Here is a 14,594-nt window from a genome sequence, read left to right as displayed (position 1 = left end):
CTATAGCCGAAATCTGCTTCTGTAAGTCACACCATGGTTTTAATCTTGCCATTTTTGGTGGGTATAATGTTCCTTAGCACACTGTTTAGGACAAAGTTTCGAAATGTTGGAAAACCCTCAGAGTCAGGAGCTGAGTTCAGATCCGTGTCAGAAGGTGAAGAAAGAAAGGAATTGACAACAGTGCACAGAGGTGACACTTATATGCATCTCTGCAAGTGGGACCACTGTTACAAAATCTCTGGATCCAGTCTGTCACCTGGGGAATAGTCCAAGGTAAGGAATCTAACATTAGATGTATCCATCAGAAAAAATATGCTGAAAACAGAAATGGCGCAGTCTCTACAGGGAGCCTGGATACTTCCCTTGGTGTTAAGATCATCTTTTTGCATAACTTTTAACTTTGAATGGGCATAAATACATTCCTTTTGGGACGAGGCAAATGTTCTTCATACTTTGGCAGCTATTAGATCAACATACCCTGGATATTATCTACGTAACAGCACATGCCCTACTGTATACTCAGCCAACACTGAGGAATCAGTACATGATACCCCCTCAAGGATTCAATGCATAATCAGACAGGGATTCATCTCATCTTTACAGAAGATAGAGACATCTCTTCTTACGGGCTTGGGGGAAAAGGTGTTTCCCCATAAGCACAGTTGAATGTGTTTCATATTTTGTATGGCAATATCTGCACTAGTAGATTTGGAAGAGCATGTGTAAAACAATAACTATTTAGCAGCCCAAATTAGTATGGCTAAAATTGAAAAAATAAGTGCACAGTTGGACGTGCACTAATCATCCGGGGTTGCACAGGGAGATGTTTTTTTTATTAGAGAACGTTGATTAACATGGAATAAGATATTCAGGATCTGTAGATGGACATTGGGGGATGTGTGCCTAAGTGTACCGGAAAAGATTAATGAGTAGTAGCACTAGGCAGATTCTGTATAGTTGAACAGGGAGAAACTCCACACAGCTGGATAAACATCATCTTCCATAACTGTAAATGGAGTAATCTTTGCACAGGTGGACACAACAATTACCTGCAAAGCTGACATACTACGGTTTGTGCGCAGGAGGGCATTTGCAATCTCAGGATGATTCTACAGAGCTAAACATGGTAGAATCTGTGCATATTTGAACATAACAACATCTGTGCATATCTGGGTATGGTGCAGCAGCCACCCGTCCTTAAGGGCGATGACCCCCCCCCCCCCTTCAACTTTTTGTATACATGAAGAAAGTCTGTTAGGCTGAGCAAAGGTCAGCCTGACAGACACTCTTCATGTTCAGCCAGGCGTTGTACTTGTGCTAAATGCACAGGAACCTGGCTGCATAGCTGAACTTTGCTGGGCTGAAGATGTCACAGCCCTGTGCACGTGACCTCCTCGGCCCAGTAATGTGCTTGGTGATCCTCCCCCTCATGACAGGGGGGAGCGTCACTGATAGCCTTAGACCTGGGTGCTTCAGTTTTAAGCCTTGAAGTGCTCAGGGACGAGTTTCTATCCGTGACGCTTGGGACAGAGTGGGATGGGGTCAGCAGTCTCACTGACCCCAGAGCACTCTGTGACCAGTAAGAGGCTGCTGCCTCCTCTCGTTGGCTGACTCATAACAAACTTAGCCCATTAGAGGAGGCGGCAGTCCCAATCGTCAGGAATCACTGAGGCTTCCCGCCCACTGTGAGAAGTTGGCCTGATGTATGATGTCACTAGTTCTAGTGTACACCTTATATCAGTCCAAATACCCTTATGGTGATTGGTTGTAAAGTCAACCTTATAGACCAGCTATCCTAGTGGTAGCATGGACAAGAGCAGTCTTAGGCTAAACTCTGAATGGCATGTGAAGCCAGCTGTGATACCACATATAATCCCTTGAATACCAAATGAAAGGACACCACAACAGATATATATATAAAATAAAGTGTATTTATTCTAGTCAAACCCTCAGCACTCTTTATGAGATTAGAGGTAAGTACAACACAGTCTTATTTAAGCATACATTAAGTCACACAGGTAAGTAATACAGTTAGGCCCTAGGGGCCACGCAAACCATATACTAAGTAAGTGGTATAAGGACCACTGTCACGGAAATAGGATAGGCCTAGGCCTAGGGAATCGCTGGGGCTACACTATACTACCAAAGGTTAGGAAGTGGGAGGCCCACGGGATTCGTGTGCAGAGTGGAAACACTCACGCGTAATGCGTAAAAGTCAATAGCAATAGTACAGTTTAGAAATCGATAGATTTAGGACACTTCCGGAGTAGCTAGGAAGTCGAGGCTGGAAAACTAGACACTAGGATAGTCACTATCCTGATGAGCACCGGAGTACCCAAGTTACCTAGCCCACAGGCTGCGGGTGCATAGGGGTGAAGTTGCGTCGGTTTTCGTCGTTGACTCCTATGGATGCCTGAAGAAAGATGCTGACAGGCAGTCAGTGAAGAGTGTCCGTTGGATCCCAAGGCTGGGATCAAGAAGAGAGGAGACCTGCAAGCAGAAGGGACAGAGTCAAGGTCACTAGCCAGTGACCACGTGGAACCAGGAAGGAACCAGGCGATGTCGTGAAGATTGCAGGTGAAGGTGAAGCTTGTCGCTGCAGCCAGGAGGACCAGGAAGCGTCGAGGACGACCAGGACCAGGAGGCGAGCTGTCCCACGAAGGCTCTTGCTGTCGGTGGCGTCGAAGTTGGACTAGGACTCACCAAGCCTTGGCAAGCGGAACCCACGCAGAACGGAGGACTTGCTTCTGGTGCAGACCAGGAAGGTCTGGGGTGCTTCTCTTTTTCAAAGGAGCAGGAGCCAGTCTGGAGGAGCCCAACCAGCGATGAAGATTTCAGGGTGCGTCGTCACAAAGGCCACTAGCCAGCAGGCAAGCAACCGGACAGACGCGGCAAGCAGGAAAATGCTGAAGGGCCCCACGCAGAACTCCTGGAGTGTGGGGGGCTGATCTTCGGTGCAGATGGTGGTTGGGGCTTCTCAATCCCCGGTGCACAACTTCGAGGGTGCCTCAGAAGCTGCGCTTGAAGATACTAGCCACTTTTCCCAGGTAGCCGGTCCCACGTCGCTCGTCGCCTCCACGGATCTCAGCTCTGCTGTGGATGTGGATCAGGGTCGGAGAAGTCTGGAAGTCAAGGCTCTGGTCGGGCTCTGCAGTCGGTTCCTCGTAGAACTTGGGCAAAGCAAAGGGTAGTCTCTTGATGGTGCCTGTTTGCACAGGGTAGCCACTCCTTGGCCACAAGGGAGATTCTTCAGTCTTCTTCTTTCGTCGAATGTCGAAGGTCCAGAGTTTCTGTTCAAGTTGCAGGTTCAGGATAATCTAAAGTCTTGAGGCCCAACTCCCACTCTTATACTAATCTGGGGGGCTGGGATACCTGCTAGGTCACGCCTTATGGGTGGGACCTGGGTGTCATGCCCCGCGGTCATGCCTGGAGATGCGGAAGGTATTTAAGGAGCACTGTGGGTTTCTAACGCTGCTTAGCGTTCTAGCTGTTAGCCTGTTTCCGTCCTTCGTTGTATTGCCTGACTTCCTGTTGTGGCGTGTTTCCTGTTTCCGGTTCAGTGGTTGCTGTGTAGCGAACAGTACGAGCTCCTGTGCTGTTCCTTGTGTGGCGGTGGTTGGATGTCCAGTATTCATTGGGGCAGCAACGGTAGTCGCGCGCTGGTCCATTTACCCTGCTGAAGTTATCTACCGTCCAGAAGCCTCTGGTTCCAAGTAAGGTCTCGGTGTTAGTAGTTTGCGGCTATTCACGAGGCTGTTCCCTATTCAGCTCACTGTTGTGAACTTCTTGCATTTGTTCTAAACGACTCCTGCGGTTAAGGAGCCTCTCTGACTATTCTGGCCAGAGGGATATTGTTTATTTGGATTTCTTCAGTTCCGTTTATAAGTCATTACCTCTATTAGGTACGAGAAACTGGTGTGGACCTTTGAGTTTCATTTGTAGGTTACAGTGGTGCTTCTTCAACAAACACGGTAAACATTAGTCGTTGCACGGGTCTAATTGGGAGAGGGTTGTTCATGTATATTCCTTACATTCCTTTTTCACTCACATTCCCTGCAGCTCTTCGGTGACGTATTCACCTCAGACTATCAGTAGACAAACAAAGGAACTAGCATTCCACCTACTCCTACTAATTGGAAGATAAGGGTAAGCGCAACAATTACACTTAGAAATTTATAATCTGGAGAGGGATTGCTTGTTGGTGGTGACCCTTGTGTATTCACATAGGAATCCTGGCATCTACGAGAAGATACGTGCTGAGAGTTCCCAGAGTCAAGATAGCGTGGTAGGTGTCTTTCCACTCGCACAAGGTTAGATTGTAAGGGGGGGACTTAATGCACATTAACGAAGCGTTCATTGTTTTACAGCTGTGAAGGCCTGCCTGTTACCCAGAAGTTGTCCACCACACGACCTGCCTTTTTTCCCTTGCCTACCCTTGTTTTGTTTCCCTGTTTTCCCTAGCGTCCCTCCTAGCTCTAGAGTTTGATAGAGCAGACGGGGCGTGGGGGACGACTGAGGACTTCTCATCAGGATTCCTGGCGCTCCTGCGGAACAGAACCCTTGATCATTACACTGGGAGGGGGTGGTTACACCCACTTCCCTTTGTCCAGTTTCGCGCCAGAGCTGGGGCTGGAGTGCCCCAGCGCCGGTTTGAACTGGACTATGCAAGGAACACCTTGTGTGCCCCAGGCATGTCTCATTCCTTTCAGCCCACCCTGCCCCAATACAGTAAAGGCTGTCTGGGGAGGTGCTAGCACCTCCCCAAGCAGGAAACCTATTGTCCAGGCCTCCCTGGCTGGGATCACTCCCAGCTACAGGAGGTCAGACTTGTGTCGTGGCAGCAGCATCCATTTTGTGATGCTGAGGCTTTGGTCAGAGGCTAACAGTGAAGTATGATTTTAACATGTCTTTCCCTCTAGAAGGGGGGACTAATATCCTCATGTCCAGAAATGGTATGGGGGTATTATTCCACAGTGTTAGACACCTTACACGACATGTTTCGATAAAGCCAAACCATAGTTACCATAACCGTCTAAGATTATAAGGCACTTTAAGAGTATATGGTAGGCTATATCATAGAACAGCTATAAGGACATGGTTCCGAAAGCTGCAGACAGGCTCAGCTCATGCTAGAGCACCATCTCACATGTTACTAAGCACTCTGCCTCCAGGATTGTTAAGGCCTGCCATAGGAGTGACTGATAGGTACACATGTGTCTATATATAAGGGTAGATATAGGCATACTATATCTAAGCAAGGGGTGATTACACGACCTTGCCCCAGCTGAGTGATCAGCCAGTTGTGTCTGATTGGAAGGCCAGACCAGGGGTGGCATAATACATGCTGCAGCCCCTGGGAGGCCTAGGGTACACCTATGCCCTGGGTACCTAGGGTACACTGTACAGGGTCCAATAAGGTGATCCTTACCAATTGGTTATGTACCTAGGGTACATGGAGTCCATTTTAAAGAGAGAGCAGACAGCCTGAGACCCTGAATGGCAGGATCTCAGGCCAACTAAGTCGAAAAACCAGCTAGACACTAGGCAAAAAGTTGGAGGTAACCATAGTCAGATATCCACCTTCCTACACCCACCACCTAAGATCACCACTTAATGGTTGGTGCGTGTGTGTATGTATAAATATGTGTATTTGTGAGTGCATGGGTGAGAGTGAGTGTGCATGTGTGGCCTGCCCGCCACCCTTCCCCCGATCCAATTTTCGGTGCCACTGGTATGGTATAATCTATGTACAGCTGGAAATTGATTATTTTGTGCATAGCTGGACATGGGGGATTCTTTGTATAGCAGGAGGAAGAAAGTATACCTAGACAGGGAGGAACAGGTGCACAGCGTGACATGGAGGAATCTGTGTATAGCAGGACATGGATGAAGCTGTGCATCATTGGACATGGAGGAACCACTCCATAGCTTGGCATAGTAGGATCTGTGCACAACTGCACTTGGAGGAGTCTGGCCATTGCTGGACATTGACGAATCTGTACAGAGATGTACACAAATGCACGCTTGCATAGTTGGACATGGAGGAATATTTGGATAGATGGTCATTGAGGAAACTGTGCAGAAACCAATGGTTAGATGTGGAGTCAATGTTTTGCATATCCATAGCTGCATTTAACAGATATCAATTATGAGAAAAACAAGTGGCGGTAACCAGATTGACCAAAACAGGTACTCTGCAACAGATTGATGTTCTAATATGCAGGGTGTGGTACCTACTAGGAGAGGTAATGAGGATTTGTAACATATAGCATACTGTATACATTGGTGTCTGTTGTATTTGTTGAAAGGAGCAGTTGCAGATGATAAATATGGGAGCCATCTTTTACTTATTCTGTGCTAAGTTTACATTTAATGTATAAAATCTAGAGCATTCGGTGGTTTAAAAGGGCATGTGGAAACGGTGCTGACCTTATTAAAATACTATATGAATTCTAAATGTGGTCAATAGATATGGTTAAAAAATAGCTAATAAGACATTTTCTACACCATTCCATAACGTAGAGATTAACATGTCTTAATGGAAGAAATGGATGGTTAGTAGCAAAGCTGTGGAGACTTTAAAGAAAAAAACAGCCACATAAAAGAGAAGCCTACACCAGAGTACTATGCTTGTGCATGTGGACACATTAGTAGCTTAGTAGAAAAGGTTGAGAGAATCAATGAATTGCTGAACACCTTATGTTCAGGGACTTAAAAGAAGTGTTTTTTTTTGGAATGGTTCAAGACGACTCAAGGACAGTATACGTCAAATGAACTGGGAATTAGACGCAAATCGAGCTGTAGCCGAATGCTTACTGCATCTTCTGAGTTTGTAGTACACAAAGGCTGTGGATTGCTGTAATAATCCCAGCAACACCTCACTATTAAACCAATGCCTGACATTCACAATGAACTAGACCTACCCAGTGCCCGTCTGCAGGAACCATGTTGTCACTCAGAGAAGAAGTGATCTGCATCTAGAAAGGTGCAAAGCCAACCAGCCCACCGAGCAGTGCTATGTGTTAAGCCCATAATGCCAGGAGGAGCTTGCCTGGTAGCCAGACAGTGCTTTTCGAAAATATCAACAGTCAATGAAATAAAAGAACCAAGGGCTATATGTTTGTGCAAACGCCAGGGCTTTGCCTCTTTTATTAACTTTTTCTTCCAAATTGGTTTCCTCAGGTTTTGTTTCCACCCATTCAAGTTTAATAACATTCTACAAAAACTGAACAGTAACACAAAGACAAAATTAAAATAAAATAATTATTTTTTAAATCCAATAGTAATAAGACAAGTGTGTGCCAAGATGCATCTCAGTCTGCCGAAGGGGAGTTGGGGTGTAGGGGATAACAACCAGAAGCCCGCTTCACGGTCCTTGTGGATCCGGTCATAGTTTAGCTTGATGAAAAGTATCTTTTCGCGATTGGAATATCCTTTACATTCGTTCCCAGGGCATGCTTTTTTTAGACAATGTTTGGGAATTTAACAGAAAAAAACAGCTGTTCTATGTCCTGTAACCGACTGATTGTTAACAGTACCTTGTATGACTTTTCCACAACATCAAGTTTGACGACATAAGACTCACCCCGCGTGCTTCGATCCAGGTCCTGCTGTCACCAGAGTGGCCAGTGATAAGTAAGTCCAGCTGACCACAGAGTTGTCCCATGACACCCAGACACATCAAAAGCGAATCTACTACTGCAATCCACACTCCACATCTGAGATTCATGCTTCCCTTAACACTAACCTATATTCCAGTCCTCTGGTTGGGACGGACTACTCTGCTTGGACGAAGTCTGAAAATCTTGGGTCACCCGCATTATTTCTCCATGAGGATACACAATATAAAAAATATAGTGTGTATAATTACACACACAGATACATGTATCTGTAGATGAGCATAAATGCACACACATCTCCATATCAACAAATATGCTGTGCTAGTGTATATATATATATATATGTGTATATATATATATATATATATATACACACACACCTGTATATGTATTAATATATATATATATATATACGCATATGCACACAATCTGAATACACACACACACACACATTTGTGTTTTCCAATATCCTCAAACTCTTTAATTGTCATATTAAAAAATTGCTGACATTGAAGATCACATTGCCCAGCATGGTACCATACCCGGACTTATATTCCAGTTTCTTTCAAATTATTTCCTCAACTCATCCAACAACAAAAAAGACAGATTCTTTGTAATTAGAAAATAGAGGACTATGATAGTGTTTAGTAAAGGAACTGTGTGGGTGCAGTAAAGATGGGGGCTTTAGGGGTAGCTCGTGGAATGTATCTCTTGCAAAAAAAGATGCAACTCTCCTGGATGAAAACCCCACATTGGGAGTGATGTGAACCTTCGGCGCCCTGTATCTCTTTAATATTCTGGGACGACCCTTGTGGGCTGTGACTATTTTTCTGCTCGTCTCAAAGTGAATTATTTTGTTTTACCTTTTCATAATCTGCCACAACGTTTTGTTTGTGTTCTTAAATGCATTTACACAATCCTTTCCCCAAAAAACATAAATTAAGCTACGGCGTTTTATTTACAAGCGCAAATAATCAAATTTTGAACTGAACTTACTACAATTCACCCTTATTATGCTCTGATCGCAGGCTGATGAACTAATCATTATCGATAAAAAACTCAGTATGGATAAGCCTTTCAGATACATCGGTGCTTACTCATGTTAGGTGCAATATTTCTATGTCCTTTTTAAATTGTGAAATCTTGCAAGAGAGACAGAGTGATTTGTATGATTGACACAAACTCCTATCTAATCACTATATTTTACTGCTGCTACTTCTGCATCTGGACTGGGTCATTAAGGGTTTGAGTTAGCCATCTGCTTAATTTGAAGAGTGCCATGTGTGTGCTAAACAGAAAGGTTGTTTGCCATAATTTAGAACTGCTTCTGGCTGTGTTTGACCATTTTAAGTTCAAACCTCTGGCACATTAAAACAAGAGTTCGAAACCTAGATAGAGCTATAGTGATTCGATCAATGATTTGGAGGGGTGTGGTCTCTTAGTGATGTCAGCTGTGTCTAGGAGCTTCTTGTGGGTAAGACTGACTGCACCTGAGCACACACTATATGTGTTCAATGCCCTGCACAAGCATAACACAAAGGAATCTGGAGGTGGAAAAGTACCTGCTTTTGAGACATACTCCTTTTCTCTGCCCTGGCAAAACCCTGAAAAGATATTCTGAGGGCACAGAGGGATCCACACGTCTCTTAGACTAGGACCCAACAGCTCCATGTTTAGCTCTGTTCCTGCCTACCAATGACAGTACCCACTGAAAGTACCCCTGATACCGTTTTGCGGTGTCCAGTTGGAGTGTCATAACTGGAGTGATAAGGAGATGTACATTTTATGAAGTCTGCGATCAACCATGCTGCAATTTATGAAATAACATGAGGGAGAGAGTACAACGCTGAGAAATATAAAAAGTGCTATCCAGAAACCAATAAACAAACGTACGCTTGCCCCACAAAATATAATGCCATGCTCGAACCCACCGCCCACAATAGAAAAATGTATCTATTTTGTGGTCTTGAAATCTGGAAGCAGGTAAAAGGGCTGGCAGAATGTAGGATGCACCCGCTCTTCTTAAAAATAAGACTGTCAAATCCACATCTGAAAAGTTGTCCTGACAGCGTCTTCCTATGGGCTTCAAATACAAGTGGATAAATCACCAAAGGAAGCAAGGATATCATCAAACCCAAGAGGGCAGTTTTGAAGAAAGAAAAAAAACACCAGCAAAAAATGTAGCTATTTTTTGTTACAAATATGCAGAAAATTCCAGAAATGTACACCTCTGCTCCTTTACAAAAGAAAAAAATCCTGAATTTTAGCACAATGTTTTGAAAGTTTCAGATCCTCGACCATGAATAGTGGATCCATGGATAGCCGCATGCACGGCCGGGCCCAATGCCTCCTGTTTGGGATGAAGAGGTCTCCCGAGTTGATGCTTCCTCTACAACACCTCCACGGTAATGATGTTGGAAGTGTGGAAAGTGGAGCCCTCTAGGTTGGGCTTTGTACCTCTGTGGAGTGGAGGGGGGGAGGAGGTAGGGGAGTTACCGGGCAAAGGGGACTGGGCAATACTTGGCAGACAATATGGACAAATAGTCATGTGGAGAGTCTTCCAGACAAGTTTCCAAAGTCATCGCAGAAAATGCCACTGCAAGCCTGAGGGGTGCAGAGAAGTGTCCATGGCTCCCCCACCAGCCTCGTATGCTTTGATTTTAATTTAATGATTAGACATAAAAGAATGCCTCAACTCGGAGAAGTCGAGCACATGACGAGCACGGGGAGGGATCGTGATGTTGGTTTCCCTTGGTACACCTGACGCAGAGGTCTCTGGGCCATTCCTGCCCCTTGTCGGCTCCGTCTTGTTTCATCCACAAGTCTGCGCTGCGGCCTGCAGGAGACTGGACTTCTGCCACTCGCTGCCCCTGGTTACACGTCTGTGGAGAAGTAGAGTGTGTTGCGTTTCAGCTCTGAGAAGGAGATTGGCTGGTGCTGTAGATAGTACAAGAGAACCTGGACCTGGAAAGGAAGAAGCTAGAGTTTAGTTTGTGCACCTGATGCCTGACTGCAAGACCAGAAACAGCAACAACAAGCAATTTGATTCTAGCACTGAACAGTTACTCTCATCACCTTGCCATATAGATCACGGCAAACAACCTCAATCTGCAAACACAACCTTAACCTCTTCAGTGCCCCGCCCTTTCCCAGCCCTGTGCCGGGCGTTGCATTAGCGGGCGGGGTTCGTGACGAGATAGTCTCGTCATGGGCACAGCGCAACCGCGCTCCATGACGAGACCATCTCGTCATGGGCACTGAAGGGGTTAAAGTGACCTCTAGTTTGTTGACTTTCTTCCAGTAGTTAGAAAGTATGTGACAGCTGCAAACCAAGGCTCTCATTCTGACTATGCAAGTAAATCCTGGCTCTGGCAGATTGCGATTAGCGTGAAATTACCACACTGCTGGAGTTTTCCCTGCACAAATTCCTCTGTGTACAATTTTGAGGAATTTGCACGAGGAATACAAGGTGGTAAAGGGTTAAATGTATGGATTTTGGGTGAAGTAGAATGGCCCATGGGGGGTGGGGGATGGTTGGGGTGGGGAGAGAGGGGGGGGGGGGAGAAAGGTGCAGTAAATAATTTTCCCTGAGAGTTTTTTACTGCCTGGAATTCCTGTGGGGCTGAGGAAGAACTTCCAGCTATGTAAAGACACTGTTTTCCACCACCCCCATCAGCGTGGAATCTCCCTAGCAAAGCAATTTAATGAAACAGGCCACAGACAAGCAGAAGCAGACAAGACCACACAAAGACAACCCGAAGACTCTACTGAGGCCACGGCTTCCCTCCATAGAGGCACTGACTGCATGTCCTGGTCCCTATGCTTCACTCTTCTTTTACACGGACTACTGAGCCTGACCTCCTTGCTACTGTGCCCTGCTGCACTGACTGATGTCTGCTACTCAGTCGTTACACTGAATGCACAAGCTGCCCACCGCGTTCCCCTTGTTTCAGAAACTATGCCCCTTCCAGCCAAAGAAGAAAATACCAACAAAATCTGTAGTGTCAAGGCTGTAACTTCCCCACGTAGGCACCTTTAAATGAGGGGCAGGAGCCCCTCCGCTCTTAAACAATTGCACATATGAAAGCCAAATTGTTCCATTTGGTATTATAAAAATATCAAAAGTAGAGAAAAATATTTGTATGTAATGTTAAGGAATTATTCAGTGCCTTGTAATTAATTGTTACAATCTCTATTAGTCCTGTAATTGCATCAATACAAGGTGCCCAGGAACAGTGTAGTGGTAAATGAACCAGGCAGACGTCTCCAAAAAGTGTTGACAGGAGGGTATTCCAGCAAGGAGTTGTGGCAGCCCAAGGCCAGACAACAAAATCCAACTGAGTCCAGATTAAAAATCAACACTTCGATATGGAATGATGGGCCCCGGGGGGAAGCACAGTCGCAGACTAGTCTTCCCCCGGGGTCTTTCGCGCAGGGGAGGACCAGGCAGGATCAAGGGGTGGGATTTAGGGGGAGGGTATAAGAATAAATGGGAGGAAGGCAACTTCCTCTTCCTGCATTCTCGGCACCATTGAGAGGGATAGTTAGCGAAGGGGGAGTTAAGTGTAGGCACAGTTAGGTGTTGAGGGTAGGAGGAATCCGCGGTGCCACTGGCCGGTGGTAGTGGGCATCTGTGTTGTGGTCGATCGAGGAGGAATTGACGGTTTCTGCGGAGGAAGTGCGGGAGGCCCTGAGGCTGTTAGCCCACGCTGGCCCGGGAGGACCTCCTCCGGCCTGGCGTACTAGGTGAGGCATGGGTGGGGATGACGCGGGCCCTGCGGGTGGCCTCTGCGGGTGTGGCGACAGCAGTAGTGGCTTGTCTTGATGAGCCGCTGCCGAGAGGCGCGTCGGGCGGGGGAGGGGCTCGGGAAAAAAGGAGACTGGGCGCGGAGGCCGGAGTAAGAGCCTGCCTCCGCGGCTCGAATTTCCACAGCTCGAGTTTCGGGCGCAGGAGGCCCTCGAGAGTGGGGAGCTGTTGAAGGGGAGCGAGGGGCGCGCACAAGTGGAGTTGGAGGGGGGGGGGAGGCAACGGGGGCTTTGCTTGTCCCAGCTGCAAGTTTGAGGAGTCAGGAGCAAGGCATCGCGGGTGGGAGGTGCGGGGGGTCCCAGGGGCCATGTTTGGAGGCACCAGTTTTCGTAGGGTGTAAGGTGGTTTTGGAGGCTGATATGGGGCAATGGGAGGACGCTCCCATTGACCTCTCTAGGGGGTCGAGAGCGTGTACCCCTGCGCCGGATGGGGGCGTAGTGGAGACCTTTGGGGTGGTGGGCGAGGTCGGGGGCGGGAGAGAGGCCGAGCAGAATGCGTCTAGGGTAGGGGCGGTCTGGGAGGATGAGGAGGGGGGGCCCCCTACACCCACTTCGGAGGAGGAAAAGTGGGCCGACCAGGAGGAGAGGGAAAGGGCAGATAAGGGCAGGTGGGGGGGGCGGCACCAGGGTGTCACAGCCCAAGGTAGGGACAGCCAAGACGGCTTTGAGGCCTGATGGTGCCAGGGCCACCCAGGCTGGAGCGACCTGGGGGGTAGGGAGGATCCAAGCTGGCGGAGGTTGGTAGAGTGCGGGGTGGCTCAGCGGGGTGCAAGAAGGCCTCAGGACGTTGGCTTGAAGCGGCAGGAGGGTCCGCGGCGGCCATCCCTCCGGCGCGGGCAACGGCGTTGTGTGTGGCGAGCGGGGGGGAGTTGAGTGTCACAGAGAGTAAGGGTGTGAAGAGAGCGGTGAGAGGTTTTGTGGGCACCTGTGGATGTGGAGCCTGTGGAGGATTTGGATTATGAGGAGAGTGAGGAGCTGGAAGAGGGGGAGGTGAGGGATGACTATGACAGGACAGGAGAGCGAAGAGCAACAGTGGAGTTGGTGTTTTGCAGGATTCTACGACAACGAAGGGCAAGGCGAAGGCAACCAAGGCCACCAGCACCAGAGGGCGGTCCGGAGAAGCGCACGCGTCGTTGTCAGGTGAGGGGGCATAGTGGACAGCTTGGGATGGCGGACCAAAAGGGGGAGGAAGAAGGCTTGCGGGAGGGGTGTGAGGGAGGGGTCTGTGTGGGACTTTGAAAGGTGGACGAAGGACAGACCTAAAGCGGGTGACCAACCGGAGGGAGTTAAGACGGTATCTACAGCAGGGGTTCAGACGGATAAGGTGGAGGGGAAGGATAACAAGGGGGAGAAGACAAGCACCTGAAAAAGTTACCCTACATGGGGCTGGCCATGCCTCTGGGATCACATTTGTCGGAAAAGATTAAGAATAGAATCTGGAAACACGAGTATGTGGATGTGTTTAAGTTGTTGCACAGGGAGGTGCAAGCGAAAGAGGGTTCTAAGGAGGAGGAGTGGGAGCTGACTAGACGGCCCAGGGTTCCGGTGAACATGGAAAACTGGACGTCGGCGTTTCTCATTTATGCTAGTATTTACTGCGAGAAGCACCTGGATAGGGCCATAGCGCTACTGAAGTATATGAAAATCATTAGAAAAGCCCAGATGCAATTTGGGGGGTTTGCTTGGCTGAGCTATGATGAGTTCCGAGCCAGGGTTAGCGTGAACCCGGACAAGCACTGGGGGGAGGTGGATCAGGAATTATGGACGCATTGGGTGGCATCCACACACTCCTCGCCGTCTACTAACACGGCCAGTGGCTTGCCGGTCACTTATCGGTCTTTTCCGCCACGTCCCGCCCACAGTGGGGCGGAGGGGAGTGCCACCAGTACAGGACCCTCAGGTCTTCCCGCTAAGCCTGGCAGCAACAACACCGGTGCATGTTGGAGCTACAACAGGGGTTACTGCTCCCAGTACCCGTGCAAGTTCAGCATGAGTGCTCCAAGTGTGGGGGGTGGCATGCCCTTACCCAATGCTTTACCTTGGTCACGCCTTCTGAGCAGTGGCGAAACACGAAAGGAAGGGGACAGACTGGACAGAAGGGCACCTACACCGGTTAAGGTGGAGGCGATGGCCCCGTGGCTCTTGTGTTACCCAGACAGGGAGGCGGCT

General features: G+C 48.0%; 1 protein-coding gene across 3 annotated transcripts in view; it reads right to left on the bottom strand.

Annotated features, from left to right (window-relative positions):
• Nucleotides 1-7,113: 7,113 nt before the first annotated feature.
• ABR (ABR activator of RhoGEF and GTPase) overlaps nucleotides 7,114-14,594 on the bottom strand; it is a 1,177,460-nt gene continuing 1,169,979 nt past the window's right edge. For 2 of the 3 annotated variants that reach the window (XM_085649252.1, XM_085649251.1), the window contains exon 23: nucleotides 8,072-10,583. In XM_085649252.1, the coding sequence (XP_085505378.1) occupies nucleotides 10,494-10,583 (90 nt within the window). In that variant the 3' untranslated portion in view covers nucleotides 8,072-10,493. Of the gene's footprint in view, nucleotides 10,584-14,594 lie in introns of all 3 variants that reach the window. The other variant, XM_085649250.1, reaches the window with a different exon arrangement.

This window comes from Triturus cristatus, chromosome 3_2 (assembly GCF_964204655.1).
Source record: "Triturus cristatus chromosome 3_2, aTriCri1.1, whole genome shotgun sequence".
Classification (NCBI taxonomy): domain Eukaryota; kingdom Metazoa; phylum Chordata; class Amphibia; order Caudata; family Salamandridae; genus Triturus; species Triturus cristatus.
This window is presented reverse-complemented; position numbering and strand designations above follow the sequence as displayed.